Source organism: Orycteropus afer, unplaced genomic scaffold, assembly GCF_000298275.1.
Source record: "Orycteropus afer afer isolate SDZICR_OR568_19922 unplaced genomic scaffold, OryAfe1.0 scaffold00143, whole genome shotgun sequence".
In the NCBI taxonomy this organism is placed as follows: Eukaryota; Metazoa; Chordata; class Mammalia; order Tubulidentata; family Orycteropodidae; genus Orycteropus; species Orycteropus afer.
Genome location: NW_006921730.1, coordinates 3,149,398 through 3,167,165, shown reverse-complemented (window position 1 = coordinate 3,167,165; position 17,768 = coordinate 3,149,398). Strand labels below are relative to the sequence as shown.

Sequence of the window (17,768 nt, the reverse complement as noted above, 5' to 3'; positions counted from 1 at the left end):
TATATATATATATACATATACACTTTGCTGGTTTTTGTGTTTCTCTAGAGAACCCAATCTAACACATATGGGAAGCAGACCACATACCCAACAGCAGCTACTCAGCTGCTCTCAGTAGATTCCACTATGGAGTTGATTACCAGTCTCATCATGGGGAATACTACATCCAGCTGCCTAGCCACTCAACCAGGCCTAGCTAAGTTGACACACAAACTTAACCACCACATTCACTGAGAGCTTATTCTTTTTCTAATTTGCACAAAGACTGATAAGGTAACATTTGAGCAGAGACCCGAATGAAGCAAAAGTGAGCTATGAAGATATGACGGAAGAGAGTTCCAAGTGAAGGAAACAGTAAGAACAAAGGCATTGAAAAGAGAGTTCAAGGTACAGCAAGAAGGCTAGTGTAGCTGGAGAAGAGATCAGAGGAGTCACTAGGGTTCTATCACATAAAGCCTCAGGCCATTGTAAGGACTTTGGTTTTTGTTGTGAATAAGATGGGAAGACCAAATAGTTTTGAGCAAAGAAATGACATCTGACTCATAATAGGATAACTGTCAGTTATCTCCATGAGGGCAGAGACATTTTTCCCCCTTGTTTTATTCACTGCTATATCCCTAGTGTCCAGTACAGTGCCTGGCACATACCAAGTACTTAAAAATTCATTGAATGAATAAATCTGATTCATTTTAAAAGAATCACTCTAGCTATTGTTTTTAGAATAGATCATAAGATGGAGACCAGTTAGTAGGCTATTAACAGTAACTAAGGTGATAAAGAATAGTGGGTTGGATAGATTGGGTATCGGAGAGGGAGTGAGAAGTGGTCAGATCTGAATATATTATCTTGAAAGTAGTACTGGCAGTTATTTGCTAATAGATTGTGTCTTTGTTATCTAGTGCTGCTATAACAAATACCACAAGTGGGTGGATTTAACAAATTTAATTTCTTAGTTTATTGCTGTTAGGTACCATTGAGTTAGCTCCTACTCATAGTAACCCCATGCAGAACAGAATGAAACACTTCCCAGTCCTGGGCCAGCTTCACAATCCTTACTATACCTGAGTCCATCGTTGGAGCCCCTGTGTCAATCCATCTTATTGAGGGCCTTCCTCTTTTTTGTTGACCCTCAACTTTACCAAGCCTGATATCTTCCAGGGAATGGTCCCTTCTGACAACGTGACCAAAGTATGTGAGACAAAGTCTGGCTATTCTCTCTTCCAAGGAGCATTCCAGCTGCATTTCTTCCAGGACAGATGTGTTAGTTCCTTTGGCAGTCCATGGTATTTTCAGTATTCTTCCCCAACACCACAACTCAAAAGCATCAACTCTTCTTCCGTCTTCGTATTCATTGTCCAGCTCTCACATGCATATGAGGCAGTTGAAAGCACCATGGCTTGAGTTAGGCACACCTTAGTCTTTGGAGACATCTTTGCTTTTCAGCACTTTAAAGAGGTCTTTTGCAGCAGATTTGCCCAGTGCAATACATTGTCTGATGTCTTGACTGCTGCTTCCATTGGTGTTGATTGTGGAACAAGTAATATGAAATCTTTGACAACTTCAATCTTTTTTCCATTTATTGTGATGCTGCTTATTGGTCCCGTTGTGAAGATTTTCATTTTCTTTATGTTGAGATGTAATCTATACTACAGACTGAAGTCTTTAATCTTCATCAGTATGTGCTTCAAGTCATCATTTTCAGCAAAGTTGTGTTGTCTGCATATCACAGGTTATCAATGTGTCTTTTTCCAATACTGATGGCACATTCTTCATAGAGTCCAGCTTCTCGGATACATACAGATTGAATAAGTATGGTGAAAGGATACAACCCTGACACACTCCTGTCCTGATTTTAAACCATGCAATACCCACTTATTCTGTTCCAAAGACAACCTCCTGGTCTATGTACAGGTTCCTCATGAGCACAATTATGTGTTCTGTAATTCCCATTCTTCTCAATGTTATCCATAATTTGTTAGGATCCACACAACTGAATGCAACTCGAGGCTTGAATTTCTCAGCTTGAGAGACCATAGCGATTATTAGCCTGTAATCTTTACAGAAACTGATTGCCACATCTTTCTCCTGCAGTGACTGGTGGGTTCAAACCAACCATTAGCAGCCAGGCGCTTACCTACTGCACCACGAGGACTCCTTTTTGCTATAACTTGTTGTATATCGTAGGGCAACCCCAAAAGATTCCTTACGTTTCCCGGGCAAAAAATAGACTCAATTAGGAGGCTGGATAAATGGAGCAAAAATGTTAAGATTATACTGAAAAGGAAGGCTGGTGTCCAATATAACCCTCGGACGTCATTCTAGAAAACCCGGGGATCCATTAAAGGTTTCTAAAACTGGCAACTACTACTTCATTTCGGATTCTTTATTCCATTTCTTAAGAAGCTCTGATCCTGCAGTGGTTAAGGCATTCAGCTGCTAACGAAAAGGTAGGCGATATAATCCACCAGCAGCTCAGCGGGAGAAAGATGAGGCAGTAGTACCCTTCCGTAAAGATTTACCGCCTTGGACACCCTATGGGGCAGTTCTACTCTGTTCTATGGGGTCGTTATCAATTGGAATTTACTGGATGACAGTGGGTTTTTTTTTTTTTTTTTTTTTTTTTTTATGACTTCTTTTAATTGAGACTTGTAGAAAAATATGGTCCTACCATTCTGCTACGTGACCTCAGAGAAATTACTAAGCCTCCCCGGCCTCAATTCTCGAAGCTAATTAAAATAATATATTCCGCATTTTGTCGGAATTAAACGCAATAGTGTATGGATGGTGTTTGACACTAGAAGGCGCTCGAAAAATGTTGATTTCCTTATGTAGGGAAAAAGACTGTGCTCTTTACGTAAACTGCGCCATGAGACCCAGTAACGGACGAAAGAAAAATTCCGCCAGTAACAGCTGCAATCACACCCGGGGCTCCAGAAACCTCAGATTCCCATCTCCCTTCAATTTTCTGGATCCACCACCGGATCATGAAATAGCTAATTGGTCTCTAATTATCAAGTCTCTACCTAGGCCTCCACAGAGACCGCCCAACCTTCCGCACCCATCGGTTACATCACATCCAGTTCCGTTTCCGAAAGCCCCTTCCCCCCGCCCCAACTCTCCAGGGCCGCTCTAGGCTGCAGCCTCGCGGGTTGGTTGCGAACTTCGATGATTGCTAGGCGGGGCCGTGACGTCCTTGGCGTGGCTGCAGGAGAGATCGCGGCGGGGAAAATGGCGGACGGGAAGGCGGGAGAAGAGAAGCCGGAGAATCCGCAACGAGCTGGAGCCGCCGGAGGTGAACACAACCCCAGCGTAGCGGGCTGCGGGGAATGCTCCGGTCCATTCTTTGGCCTCCCCGGGGTGGGGGGAATTCAGTGGGCGATAATGGGCGGATCTAGCACTCACCCGGATAGGTGCTGGGCCCCGACGAGCCCTGGGCACGCCCGGTGCGGCCTGCTGGGAACCGGGCCCACATCTCCTTCTTGCTGGGGGAGATGTCACCTCCTAGCCCCAGCGGACGCCCCGTTTCTGAAGAGAAGGGAGATGGGCCCCAGAAAGGGAGCCTGAACTCGGGGTAGAATTCGGAGCGGCTGTGCAGGAACCGCTACCTCCACATCAGAGACGCACATCACACAAAACACACACTCTGCACGGGTCACCGAGCGGTGGCCTCGGGAATTGGCCGCAAGCCGAGTTTCCGACAGTGTCGGCCTCTCTAGTACACCTAGAAATTAATTAGGTGTGTCGCTCTCTGTTCGCTGACAAGGCGGACGACCTTTGCCTGTACTTTATTTTCAAACTGCTGGCTTTTAAATGGGATGGGCCGAGACGACGTAGGGAGAGAGGAAACTCTGCCCGCCCGCTGGTTTACGCTGCAGGGTCTAGGCTTTGATTGCCTGTATTTGCTTTTACTTCGGCTGTTGCCAGTTGACCGCATGCCAGATATTTAGGCTAATGTGCCCTGTATTTTGTTACGATGTGGAGTACACTTAGGTTGACGCTATCTTTATAGATGAACCTCCCTTCCCCGTAAATTTGGGTTTTGTGCTTTAAGGAAAAGAAAGTGTAATCTCTCCATCCCTGCATTGTCTTAACAAGGGAATATAACACGTGCGAGCTTATAATGAATGTTTTAAATGTTCGCCAACCTGAGTCTTCAGAGTCTTGTGACTGAAAGCATTTAATAGGAGAAAATACCAAAGATTAATAGCATATGGAGGTAATTTAGACCTGCTAACGTGATGTAAATTATCTTGGAAACAAAAGTATTGAAGAGAAATGAAATGTTCAGTATTTTTGACCCACAAATTCCATTTCAAAAAACATGGGCAGTGATATTCAGCCCGCCCCCCCGTTAAAATAGCTTATGAAACAATAGTTTAGATCATCTAGTGTTACCTCGTTAGGAAGCCTCTCCCCCCCAAAATTACTGTCTTGGAAATTTTTCAGTAAAATTACGTTAAAAATTAGAAGTAGTTTGAGAAAAAACAGATTTGCAGCCTAAAAAATGTTTGCCATCGAGTCCGACCCGATTCATAGCGACCCCTCCTTGGGTTTCCGAGGTAGTATCACTATGGATGTAGACGTGACTTTTAATTTTAGGCTGCCTTTTTAACTGTCTACTAAGTGTAGAAGAGATGTGTTTAATATGCTGCCAAAATATACCTTAAGTATCAGCAAAATTAAACTGTATAATTTATCCACCACTGTCATTTGAGAGATATTAGCTCTGTAGTACGAATCCTTAATCTCTCTCTTGATGTTTCCACTTTTTTTTGCCTTTTTTTTGGTGGGGTAGGGTGGGGAGAAGGGAGCTACCTTAGCTAACCCATATCAAAGATTATCTCTTTTGGTGGTAACTTGGAATAAGTAATATGCCTCAACTACTACATAATTTGCCTTTCTTTGCAATGAATTAGGGCTGTTGCCTATAATTTTTAATTGTCAGATATTTTTAATGAAATTGTACAGAGCACTTACACTTAAAACATTTCATAACATGGGTATTAATAAATTATTAATTCTGTGGCAGATAGTCACTGTTATGAAAACACTATCAAGTTTGTCTTAAGGGCTTACTTTAAAAATATTTTTTAAATTTTAATTTCAATTGAACATTCCAGTATATTGGCACTTCAGGTATTTTATGAGTGGATTACTTCTGTACTTCACATAACTATGTCAATGAGAGGAGCTATTTACTTGAATTAACTGCTTTCACCTTAGGAGGGATAAGGCTTTGGGTAAGATTTTTTTCCCCTCTTCAATTTTGTTTATTTATTACTATTTTTTTTTAATTTCTACTTTGAAATAAGTAGAAATTTTAGAGAAGAGCTACTCATCAAAAAGCATGGCCATGTCAGGCTTTATTAGGTTATGCTAAGAACTTCAATGAAATTGACATTTTTCTGCAAAACACTTGTGGAATCTTGGATAGTCCTTAAGCCTCACACAAGTTCTATTAGATGTGGCTGTGTGCCCTTTTTTTACATGAGGAAAGAAGGAGAATGCAAAATGGGTCATGAAACTTTCTTATAAGGTAATTTTTAAAAAAGTACCTTTGTACTCCAAAGTCTATGCTTCTTCCTCAACTATTCCATGAAAAAGAACCAAAAATGATAGTACCCTGTGTGTAAAATGATTTCACATTAATTAAACTACACATTTGGTGTGCTCAGAATAAGTAGAAACTAGATTAAAATCCTTTTTGTTAAAATAATTCCTTGATGGAATCTAGTAATTTTATTCCTGTTAAATTGATTTGTGGTTTTATTTTTTTTTTAAAAATGATAATTCTTTATAATTCGTGTAAGTAAAATTTTTATAGTACTAATTTGTGGTCATTCAGAATTTTGTTTTCCACAGTCCTAAAACACAAAACATCTTATTAAATAGACTGAAAATAACAGTCCCTGGTTAAAAGTGCCAAACACTAGAGTAGTACATTTTTTTTTTTTAAAGGACAACACTTAAATGTACTTAGAAAGTAATGTTGATACTAAATAGTTTGTTTCAAAGCTCACATTAGGTTGAAATAATTTTCTAATGACTTATACATAGAATTGTAGAAATTATATAATACCAATCATGTTAATGTGAATTTGACTTTCATTTTCCCACCTTAGTTCATTACTTAATCCATTTGTTTTATTTCCTAAATGCTCTGTGTATTTTGTATGTAATTGTTAGAAGAGGACATAAAGAGAAAATAACAACTGGAGCCAGGTGACACATTCTGCCTTTTGAGGCAGAGTAAAAATAGTGTACTCATCTTTCTTCATTCCCTCCTTGTCCCCACCAGAGAGAAAATCTTAAAGACATCTATAGCGTTTTTGTAGTTGACTTTAAAAATTGGAAACAAAAACTTCTTGAGGGTAGGCAAGGTCAGACAGTGATTTGCTATGTACAGAAATAAATTTGGTGAATCTGGGATCAGTCATATGTAGAAATAACCTAATAGCATAGCTTATTTAATAGTAAGTGTGGCCCTGTGAAATGGGCCTTTTTGGATGTCCAGAAATCAGATGTGATAAAAATGAACTGCTGCCAGTTGGTTAAGTAATGAATGGTAGAATAGTTCTCCCAACTCCCCTTTTCATGCTAATTTTTCTGGAGCAGTCTCTATGGACCTTTATCCTACACACCGTAATGGGTTGGGTCATATAGTACTGTATTTCACATATTAGCACATACTAGTTAAGCTAGTTATCACATTTAATGTTAAGAATTATGTTTTCCTTTTCTCTCACATCTATACTCTAATTTTTGTAGATTCTCTGTTCCAGAAATATTGTCTGGGTAAAGGGAGACCTAGAATAAAAAAAAAGATAGTTCTAAAAAGTAGCAGAAACTTTACCTTAACTAATTATATCCCTTGGGTTACATTTGAAAGAGTTTACACTACAGTGAAGTCTAAATGTTTGTTTTTTTTAATGATGTTTGTTTTGGTATTTTTCATAATTATCTCTCCACAAAAATTGTACCTGTAGCATATATGTAAAGCCAGTGAGTTTTCTATTTCTGTGTGCCCCCAGTGAGTTTACAGTCTTAGCTGTGTCAGGTATGGAAAAGTAATTATTATTTGAGTTTTACTATAAAATACCATAGTTGACTAAAACTGAATAGAGTGCAAAATAAAATTTAGCATAAATGCTTTTAGTTATAAACTTAGACTTTGAAAGTGCTAATGTTGATGTAAAAATATATATATTTTTTAAGAAATTGGGTTCTATATTTCAGTTGTTGCATAGCAGGCTTTGATACCCCAGCCTCCCATTCTGGCTTTTTGTCCTGTTTTCTCACCTAGTGTCAGTACCATCTCTTAGAGCATCTTCTCTTTCTCCTTAAATTAACTATTCATGTAGCGTAGCAGAATACATTCTGTAGGCTATAACTGAGGAAAGAAAATAAAATTTTTAAAAATCGATTTCTCCCGTCTTACCTCTCAATATGTTCATAAATAGCTTTCTTATATAAGAGACCTAAGTTACTCAAGATGCAAACTAATCACTGACCTAATATGAAAACAAGCAAAATTACCTAAAGATATTTTACATTTCAAGCCTCAGTCTTTGCCTTCCACTGTTTTAAATTATAATTAGCTATTTCATGAGAAAGAAAAATGTATAAAACTAAGCATGATTGTTCATTTTTCTTAAAGGTAAAACAGATGATAGTCTACTTTTCATAGTACAGTTCAATTACTCAGGAAATACCTTGAATTCCTCTTAAATTCCTTTCAATTCTTAAGATTCTGTGAGATGTACACAAGGAACATATCAGTTAAGAAAATTTCTCCAAACTGTATTAACACTGAAGTACAAGTAATAATTAGCCTGTTTCTAACTAGATATTTTGTGTAATTAGTGGTACATTATTGAAGAATATTAGAATTTATTGTCCAAATATAGTCTCTTACGATGTAACTGATAGCCCACAAAGTAGTTTGTGTAGAAAAATTTATAGATCTTAAGTTCTACAAAGCAAAGTTCCACAAGTAGGTAGCCTGTTGTATAACTTAAATAATAGTGTTTAGTTGAAGGATCTTTACTTTGTGTGAACTCCATGTTTATAATTTTAAATTGCTCTGTATTTTATGCTAGTTAATTCATGGGAGCCTCTTCTACTGCCACACAATCTCAGTTCCTGCTGTATACTCTAACAAACAGTGGAAGAGACTGTTGGGTCAGTAGGTGACAACTGCAGAGGTATCTTCCTTGTAACGATGCTTTTTGAGGTTGCTGCTCCCATCAATCTGCTCAGTAAAAATAGCTCATCTTGGTAAGTTGTTTCGACTTCACCAGGACCTGAAGAAGAAGCAGAAAAACCTGTGAAAACTAAGACTGTTTCTTCCAGTAATGGAGGGGAAAGTTCCAGTCGCAGCGCTGAGAAGCGATCAGCTGAAGAAGAAGCTGGGGACTTCCCAACAAAGCCTACAAAGATCTCTAAGTTTGGATTTGCCATAGGTAGTCAGACGACAAAGAAAGCATCAGCCATATCCATCAAACTTGGAGCAAGTGTGAGTTGTTGTTTTAAATATAATGTTTATGATATATCTTAAGAATTTGTTTTGGAAACCTATTTAAAAGATTATAGTAAATTAAGTAATAAAGATACATTGCTTTAGAAGTAATACTTTTTGTGTGAACTTCATGTAAGTATTTAAAAAGTGATTATACTGTGTTCAAGAAAGATCTGGAATATTAAAGGAACATCTGTGATAGGGAATATAGTCATAACTACATAAAGTTTTTCCAACAAAACTTCTAAAAAATACTTTCAGAGAGAATTTCAGTTGCTGTTTTATATTAGTGCCAGTGGTATTAAAAATAGTATTTATAAAAATCAAGTTATTTTTATCATAAAAAATTATTAGTAAAAGATTGCTTGGTAATAAGAGCTTCCTGATTATCTTAGTTTTAAGTTATTTAAATAGTGCATTGTTACTGATTTTAGAAAATGGTTATATTTGTGCATAAGGAGAGAAAAATCTAAAATTGCTTTTGAGTTTTTTAATTCATGTCTGTTTTGTGAAAGTCACTGTTCAATTACCATACAGCTTTATTTCTGTATTAGATGTTTATTCAGAGATCCTTAAAAAAAATGGTCTGGATCAGTTTCCAGTTAAAGCCAGCATGGTTGAGCAGTATTTCTAGGTTGTTGGTTTTGTTTTGTAATTGTGGTAAATAATACATGTGACAAGTGCCATTTTAACTTTTACATGTCCAGTTCAGTTCAGTTCACAATGATTGTGTCCATCATTGTGTCCAGGCATCATCTTTATCCATTTCCATGTACTTCTCGTTTTGAGAGCTACTATTCTTCAGAGCCCTATGCCTATGCTGTGTTCTTTCTTTCACTTGCTCCCCTAAATTTTAATGTGAACAAAAGACATTAACATTAAAACCTCATTAACTTTGTCCCCTATTAGAACTGATATTTTTGTTTCACGTTTGTTTTTTTAAAAGTTGCATGCTCCTGACTGCATAAATAATTAAATGTTTTTGATAGTATATCAAACAAGTATTCTCATGTTCACTTCTAATATAGATGGTCCCCTTGGTAATAGATTTTCCTGAGCTTGGACATACTCCTCTAAATCAGATATCCAAATCCCTATTTGTTTTACATCATTGACATGATTTAGTAATTGTTGATCAATTTAGGAGGGTGGTGATATGTGGGGGGGGAGAAGGAACAGTAAAACATTCTAATCTTTGGAAAGCAAAACCCTGTTTTCATAACATAAATTACAGTGTAAATACAATCTTGGTGTGTGTGTGGGGGGGGTAAGGTGTGGGATATAAAAAATAGTCAAACTGCTAGTTTTGATTATACTGCGTGAAAATATAGTTGATCAGCTGTTGTTGTTTTGTGCTGCCAAATCATCGCTGACTTACAGTGACCCCTCCTTGAGTATCCGAGGCAGTATCACTATAGAAGTTGATTGCCCAACCTTCATTCCGAGGAGTGGCTGGTGGGTTTGACTTGTCAACCTGCTGGTTAGCAGTCAAGTGCCTTAGGCACTACACCACCAGAGCTCCCTGTTGATCAACTAGCAGATACTTACTTGTATCTTGCGTCTATAAGATCAAATACGGTGATACCTTTAAAAGAGTAAAGGCTGTTTCTGGAGTTACTATTTGTAATCTCAAGGTAATGCTTTTTTATTCCTTCAAAAGCAAATGTTTATGATATGGCAGGGTTGATTTACTTTGTCTCTGCAGGTCAGAGATTTCACTGACAAGGTAGAAAATCTTTTACAGGAGGGGGAAAAAGGGATACGTAACTAGTATGTTAAAACCTATGCACTGATAACCCACAGTTTCCAAGGGAGAACAGAATTGTCCAAAGTACTAACTTCCTTCCTTACTGTGTAAGTTCCTAAGAAAAGATGAAGTTGAATCTTTCAAGATCAATTATTCCTGTCATTAATATAAATAATTACAATGTTATTTATGTGATATTTAAAAAAAATATGTTTCTTCTTTAGAAGCCTAAAGAAACAGTTCCAACTCTTGCTCCAAAAACCCTTTCGGTAGCAGCAGCTTTTAATGAAGATGAAGATGTAAGTTACTTAATTATGTTTATTTTATTTTGGTCAGTTCTTTAAAGGAAGTGTTAGTGGCAAATTATAGGTTACCTTTATGATACTATTGAATTTTCTTTGCAGCTTTGAACTTAGAGTGGGAGAACAATGTGGAACAAAACTCAAAATCATTTAAAGAAAAAAAAAAAAATAGACCAGCTCTGCTGGTCTGATAGAGTCTGGTGAGACCCCTGAGACTATGGCCCCTAGCCACCCTTCAGGTCTGGAATTGAACTCACTCCTGTGGCTTCCAGACGAACAGTGGATAGGCATATAAGGTGAACATTTATATCAGGTACATAAACTACTTGGAGTGATCAGTTGTAGGAGGAAATAAATTTATTTAAAAAAAGAAAAGTTTAAGAACCAAATCAACAGATGCTTATTATGATAGTAATATACTGTCCTAAGAGATAGTAGGGATCCAAAAAGAGAATTCAAAACTTATACCTTTAATAATTTTTATAGTTAGGGTTTTTAGTGATGAGATGTTATACATGTGTTTAACTTAACAGGAGGCAACTTTTGGAGCTTGTTCCCTACACCCTTAGGAGGAATAACAATTTAAATAGTGCGGGTATTTTTTCAGTTCTGCTCAGTATACATGTGTTAAGGGGAGCATGGAACCCTTCATGCCACTCACAGTGTCCCTTTCATACTATGCTTATGAATGATTTATGCAATTTTTGCGGATGAGTTTGATTGAATTTTGCTTTACACTCTTTACTAACTCCAACTTAAATGTGACCCTTTATTGTATAATAATTAAATGTTATAGGATACATGAGTAACTGCTCCCCCAAACAATAAAAATTATACATTCATAGGAGCTCAAACTGTGGAGCTGAAGTGATTTGGGAAGAATATAGAAGAGAGTTGGATACTAAACCGTTTTCTAAGAGCCAAAAAATATGCTTTTATAAGCTGTGGCATCAGCTTTCAAGTCACAAGTGATAAATACTGAGTTTTGTGTGCAGAATTTTGTAGACGAATATTGGTCAAGGGTAATTATGGAATTGATAGAGCTAAGAGCAGTAGGCAAAGAATTGCTATGGTTATCACACTCTTCTCCTTTGAACTTTACTAATTCTATAAATTTGAGTGTTTTCTATGTGTAAGGTACTATAAAGGTACAAAGATAACCCAGATATGTTTTTAAAAAATAGCCTGTTAGGGCAGAGACTTACACATAAAAGGGTACAGGATATAAAATCAGAAATACCTGAAGAGAGGAAGTGATGAGGAAATTTAAAGAAAGAAGAGAGGCCAGGTAACTAAGTGCAACAGCATGGGAAGAACAGTAGACTGGGAATCCCTAAGACCTGGATTCGTGCCCACATGCTGCCTTGCCAGTTACTAACCAGCCAGTTACTAACCAGCAGAAAGCCTTTGAGTTTATCACTTCACCTTTTTGGAACCTTAGTTTCTCACCTGTGAATTGAAGGCTAACTTTAGATCATGGATTTTTAAATTATTTCTCAAGTTTTGGCTTCTATGGAAGTGGCTTAGGAGCTACTATGATGTGAGAGGGAGATGCCTAGCAAGCAGGGCTCTGGATTCCCCCCATTTTCTGGCATCTCTTAACATTCTTAAGAGATTAGGTAGCTTACTGATAGGTGCAAAGTGTATGAGAGAAGAACCACATGGAAAAAGGGAACAGCATGTGCAAAAATGCAAAGACTAGAAATTTTAAACACTGACATAATAGTAATAGCTTACTTTGAAGTGCCTAACAATGTGTCGTAACTTTATTTTACTTTCCATGTATCCCTATGAATTGTGATATATTTTTTTTTTTTAAATGGAGCAACTAAAAAGTGAAGTAAAGTGTGTGTGAGTGTGTTAATGAATACTAATGCTGAATTAGAATTTAAGTCCTCTGGTTTCTTCTGTTTCCTTTTTTACATCATAGCTTACTGTTTTCTGTATTTTTTAAAAGAAACTTTAGACAGGTTCAAACATCATTCTTTCTTCTGTAATATGTTAATGTGAGTAAAGGATAAGCTAAAACTACTTGGTACCAACCATAGAGTCAATTCTGACTCATCATGACCCCATGTGTGGCAGAGTAGAATTATACTTCATAAAGTTTTCTATGGCTAATTTTTTGGAAGTAGATTACCAGCCTTTCTTTCGAGGTGCCTTTTTTTAAAAAAAAAAAAAATCTGCTTTTCATTGCTCTACACTACATAAGTTACTATGCATATATTCTGAGCCCTGATAAATAGAGGACCCAGTTAATTAATTGCTTTAAAAATATTTTATATTTTTTCAGTCGTGTTGTGTCTCTTTAGTCTCCTCTAATCTGGAACAATTCCTAAGTCTATTATTTCATGTCATTAACATTTTTAAAGAAAACGGCCTAGTTATTTTGTAGAATGTCGCCCAGTTTGGAGTTGTTTGTGTTTCTTCAACATTAGATTCACATTTTTGACTTTCAGCAGGAATACCCCAGAAGTACGTGAGAGTCTCAGTGCATCATGTCAGGGAGCACATGCTACCATTTTGTCCCACTACTTACAAAGTTAATATTGATCATTTGTTTAAGGTGGTGTCTGCTAGGTTTCTCTACTTTTTATCTTTTGAAATTAAAATGTATGTTGTGGTGATGTATTTTGTAAGATATGTAAATATCCCATTATTCCTTAAACATTCACTTACTAATGTCACAGGCATCAGTAATTGTGGTCTGAATCATTATGTTGATGTTTGCCAAATAGTGATTTTCCAATTCCATCATCCCTTCTGAGTTCATTAATTGGCTTTTACTGTAAGGAAGAATTTTCCTTGGAGGACATTATGCTGAATGAAATAAGTCAGTCACAGAAGGACAAATATTGTATTAGTTCACTATTTTAAAAGGTCAGGGAAAGATTTATATATAGAAGGAAACTTCCTTTATTGGGTACCAGGGATAGGAGGGGGAGGGAGGGAACATTGCTAGATAGGTAGAGACAGGTATTGGTCTGGATGAAGGGAAAGGCAATATACCAAAAGGGAATGACCAACACAGTAAGGAAAAGGAAGACACAGAGAGGTGCATAAGAAGTATAGACAATAAAGATAAACCCTTTTGCATACACAATACTGTGTTATCAGCGGTAACAAACATTAATTTACAGATAAATAGACAGGTAGACAGGCTGAATGATCAGGTATGTCTAGGCAAAAGAATATACTCATGACCATATATAAGGTTGGCAGATGGTATTTCTACATACATATTTGTATGTGGTATAAGAATGTCCATAGAACTAGAACTAACAGGGCAAAGTTACAATAACTTTTCAGTCACAGCCAGCCACCCTGATGGAGTGAGATGTTGGACCTATGGGCTTAGTACCATGGTCACGGGGGACATCAAGCTCAGTTGGCATAACGTATTACACAAAAACATTATGCTACATCCTACTTTGGTGAGTAACGACTAGGGGTCTTAAAAGTTTGCAAGTGGCTATCTAGCTGCAGCAATGGGTCTCTCCTCATCCAGAGCAAAGAAGAATGAAGAAACCAAAGATGCATGGAAACAATTAGTCCAAGGGACTAGTGGACCATGTGAACCTCAGCCTATATGACCATGAGACCATGGTGCCTGGCTGCCACTGTCAGAAAGGGATTGGTGTAGAGATCCTGGATAGAATTGGGAGAATAATGTGGAACAAAACTCAAAATCATGAAAAACACGAGGTTTATTAGTCTGATAGAGCCTGATGAGACCCTTTAGACTATGGCCTCCAGTCACCTTTCAGGCCTGGAATTGCACTCACTTGGGTGGCTTCCAAGCAATAGGCATATAAGATGAACCTTTCCATCAGGCAGATACACTCTTTAGAGTGATGAAGCAAGAAGGGCAGTATTTGCAGAGGGAGATAGCTCAGGGGGCAGGAATACATAGGATAGAAGGACACAGGGAAGAGGTAACTACAGGAAAGAAGTAGAAAGAGCTCGGGGACTGCAGTCATTGTCATGAAACGATGTGTACGAGCTGCTGTATAGAAAATGAATTTGCTCTGTAAACTTTACCCAAATCACAATAAAAAGAATAAAAGGATTTTCCCTTTCGTTGTTAAGTGCTGTCGAGTTGTCCCGACTCATAGCGACCCCTCCTTGGGTTTCTGAGGCGGTATCACTATGGACATAGATTGCCCAACCTTCCTTACGAGGAGTGGTTGGTGGGTTTGAACCGCCACCTTCTGATTAGCAGTCAGATGCCTCGGGCACTACGTTACTAGAGCTCCAATTTTCCCTTAGCTCTTTAAAATTTTATTTGTATCAGTTTAGACTTGTGGCTTCTTACTTTATTCGGTAGGCTATAATCAAACCCACCAGCCACTCCTCAGTAGGAAGGTTGGGCAATCTACTTCTGTAGTGATACTGCCTCGGCAACCCAAGGAGGGGTCACTGTGAGTTGGGCTGACTCAAGGGCACATAACAACAACATAATCCTTTATCTGTTACTCTATAATGCTCAAATTGTCCCAAAGATGACCAGAAGGAAGCCCCTTTAGGTTGAATCTTCAGGACACACATACATGTATTTAGCTCAGCAGCAGCATTTATAAGTACAAATAATATATGATAGGATTTGATTTGTCACATGCATTTTTAGCTTTAAGGAAAAGAAATGAGAGAGAGAGCAGTAAAGTGATTAGCACCTTTTTTTGACATCAGACTGTTTTGCCATACATTAGCTTTCTGACCTGGCAAGTTAACCTCCTTACCTCATTTGTAAAATGGGATGATAATCATAGCTACCTCATAGGGTTATTGTTAGGATTTTAAATGATAGTGCATATTAAGGCATTTAACTCATAATTGTTAGGATTTTAAATGATAGTGCATTATTAAGGCATATAACTCAACGTGTAGCACATTTTCCTCTAGGGATTGCCTAGTAAGTGATAAATGACTTTAGTTCAAGAATATTGGGTTTATACCAGTTTTTTTACTTGCTGCAAAATCATATATTAGAAGCTAGGTATTTGTTTTTAAAATGAGGTTAAGATAAATAATTCAGTGGATTTTCTCCTATTAGCAAAATGTACAGTACTGAAAATTATAAGAGACTTAGATGTAAAATTTAGCATTGTTAGTAATCAGGTGAATAAATCTGTATGCCATCATCTTGGATTAATTCTCCAGAGTGAACCAGAAGAGATGCCTCCAGAAGCGAAGATGAGGATGAAGAATATTGGAAGGTACTATAATTTTTCATAACTTTAGTATTACAGAAAATGATAGAAGTGAATTAAGAACAAGAATAAATTACACAATCTTTTAGCATTTTCTCAAGAATTTTGGCAAAATATATATACTAATAGTTAAGATTTTGAAGATGTGTAAACAGACTAATCCTCATGAAAAAGATAATGGTTTAGTAAGAATGTGGTGTTATATGAGCTATGTATAATAGTCATTTTATTTTTCTCTCCTGATAAGAGTAATTGAGTATATGTGAAAAATAACAATAACCTAAGTCTCTTTTCTTTTCAGATACATGTAACCTATGTTTTTCAAATAAGAAATAGCTATCAGAAATATTTTTGGTTTAAAATTAATGTTTACATTTTTTCTAGTACAAAAGAGAAATGACTTTCAGCCCCTTAGGTTGTCTTTCTCTTCACTTGATCCTGTGTATTGTTTGTCCTTGGCAATTTAGATGCCAAATATTAAAATAAGACAAGTAAAAATATTTTAATTTCTATTTTCCTCCATTATTCCTCTTTTTCTGGAAATAACTAACATTAACTTCAAGTTAACATGATAATTTCAGTTTCCTTTCTTTGCATGCATAAATGGATAACTTAGAGGCTGGCGAGAAAGTTCATATCAACTGATATTATGTCCTCATTTCTACCAAACCTAAATCTAACCTCCCCTAAATCCATACACAAGCATCACATTTTAGACTTTAGTTGTGTGATTCAGTTGGGAACAGCCCAGTGGGTGCCTACCTTTCTTCCTTCCTTTTTATTGGAAACTAAAGAAATACATCTGACAGTGTCATCCAATCTCAGCACACAGTATACGTTTACATATGTTTAAACAGATAAAATTGAAACAAGTTCATAAAATGACATTGAGCCTTACTATATGTGATAAATCTTCATAATTTTTCTTTTTTTTTTTTTAAACAAATGTTGATGGCAAACCACCAAATTGATTTCATGACCCTCTTTATGAGTTACAACCCAGAGTTAAAAAAAAGTTTAGTGGTTTCCAGGCTTATAGTGCATCAGAATTCAGTTTAGATATTTGTTAAAACTAAAGATTTACCTGACTTCACCTCAGGCGTACTGAATCTGAAATTGTAAGATAGTTCTGTGGAAAAGTTATTTTTAAAAAATTCTATAAGGCCTTCTGTTATTCAGCCTGTGTTTGTAATAGGTGCTAAACAAAAGTATTCTATGAGTTAAAATAGTCCTAAAGGCTTTGTATAACATTGTAAGTAAACATTTTTCTTTTAATATAGGGATACACCAACATCAGCAGGACCAAACTCTTTCAACAAAGGAAAGCATGGATTTTCTGATAACCAGAAGCTATGGGAGCGAAATATAAAATCTCATCTTGGAAATGTCCATGACCAAGACAATTAAATGATGTGTTTTACGATTGGGGTGTGGGGTGGGTGTAAAGTTAAAAGGAACAGTTTCCTTTTTTAAAAGAATGATATAAGACTATCTTCGGAGCCGTCTCTTTTTTTCTTTCTTTTTTTTTTTTAATTAGAGATTGAATGGTACACTAATAAAATGAGAGTTTGAAATTAGAGGTAATTTATGTTTTATATACAGATTTCAAGACATTTGCTAATTTTGTAGTTTCACTTGATTAGTTTCCAAAGGTTGCAGATAATAAAGAAATCAGAAATGGTACCTTTTTAAGAATTGCATATTTTTTTAGATAACTATTAGCACATTAAGAGGGAAGCAAAAAGTTATTGTCTTCAAAATACAAGCAATTACTCTCTAATTTAACTCCCTCATTATATAAACTATCTGGCTCCCAGGAACAGCCTTATAGAAAAGGGAGTATTGTATTAGGAGGAAAAATGTTACTGGACTATTGACTGAAAGTAAATTTAGATAAAATGAAATACAGCTTTTTTTTGTATGGGCATTTGTTTTGTTTCAAGTCATAAAGTAGTTTTTGCATTGCTGTCTGTTAGATATAGATGCTTAGC

The 17,768-nt window shown here is 36.7% G+C and overlaps 1 protein-coding gene across 1 annotated transcript; it reads left to right on the top strand.

The window, feature by feature from the left end:
* The first annotated feature begins 3,165 nt into the window (after positions 1-3,165).
* On the top strand, positions 3,166-17,184 carry LOC103201147 (PEST proteolytic signal containing nuclear protein). The gene is made up of 5 exons (XM_007945772.2): positions 3,166-3,292; positions 8,301-8,515; positions 10,490-10,564; positions 15,728-15,783; positions 17,058-17,184. Exons 1-5 carry the CDS (start codon positions 3,166-3,168, stop codon positions 17,182-17,184), a joined length of 600 nt encoding a protein of 199 aa, XP_007943963.2.
* The last annotated feature ends 584 nt before the right edge of the window (positions 17,185-17,768 follow it).

Coding starts and splice junctions, on each gene's coding strand:
- LOC103201147 (XM_007945772.2), top strand. CDS start 3,166: ATGATTGCTAGGCGGGGCCGTGACGTCCTTGGCGTGGCTGCAGGAGAG. Junction 3,293..8,300: donor ACGAGCTGGAGCCGCCGGAG/GTGAACACAACC, acceptor CGACTTCACCAG/GACCTGAAGAAGAAGCAGAA. Junction 10,565..15,727: donor CTTTTAATGAAGATGAAGAT/GTAAGTTACTTA, acceptor TTAATTCTCCAG/AGTGAACCAGAAGAGATGCC.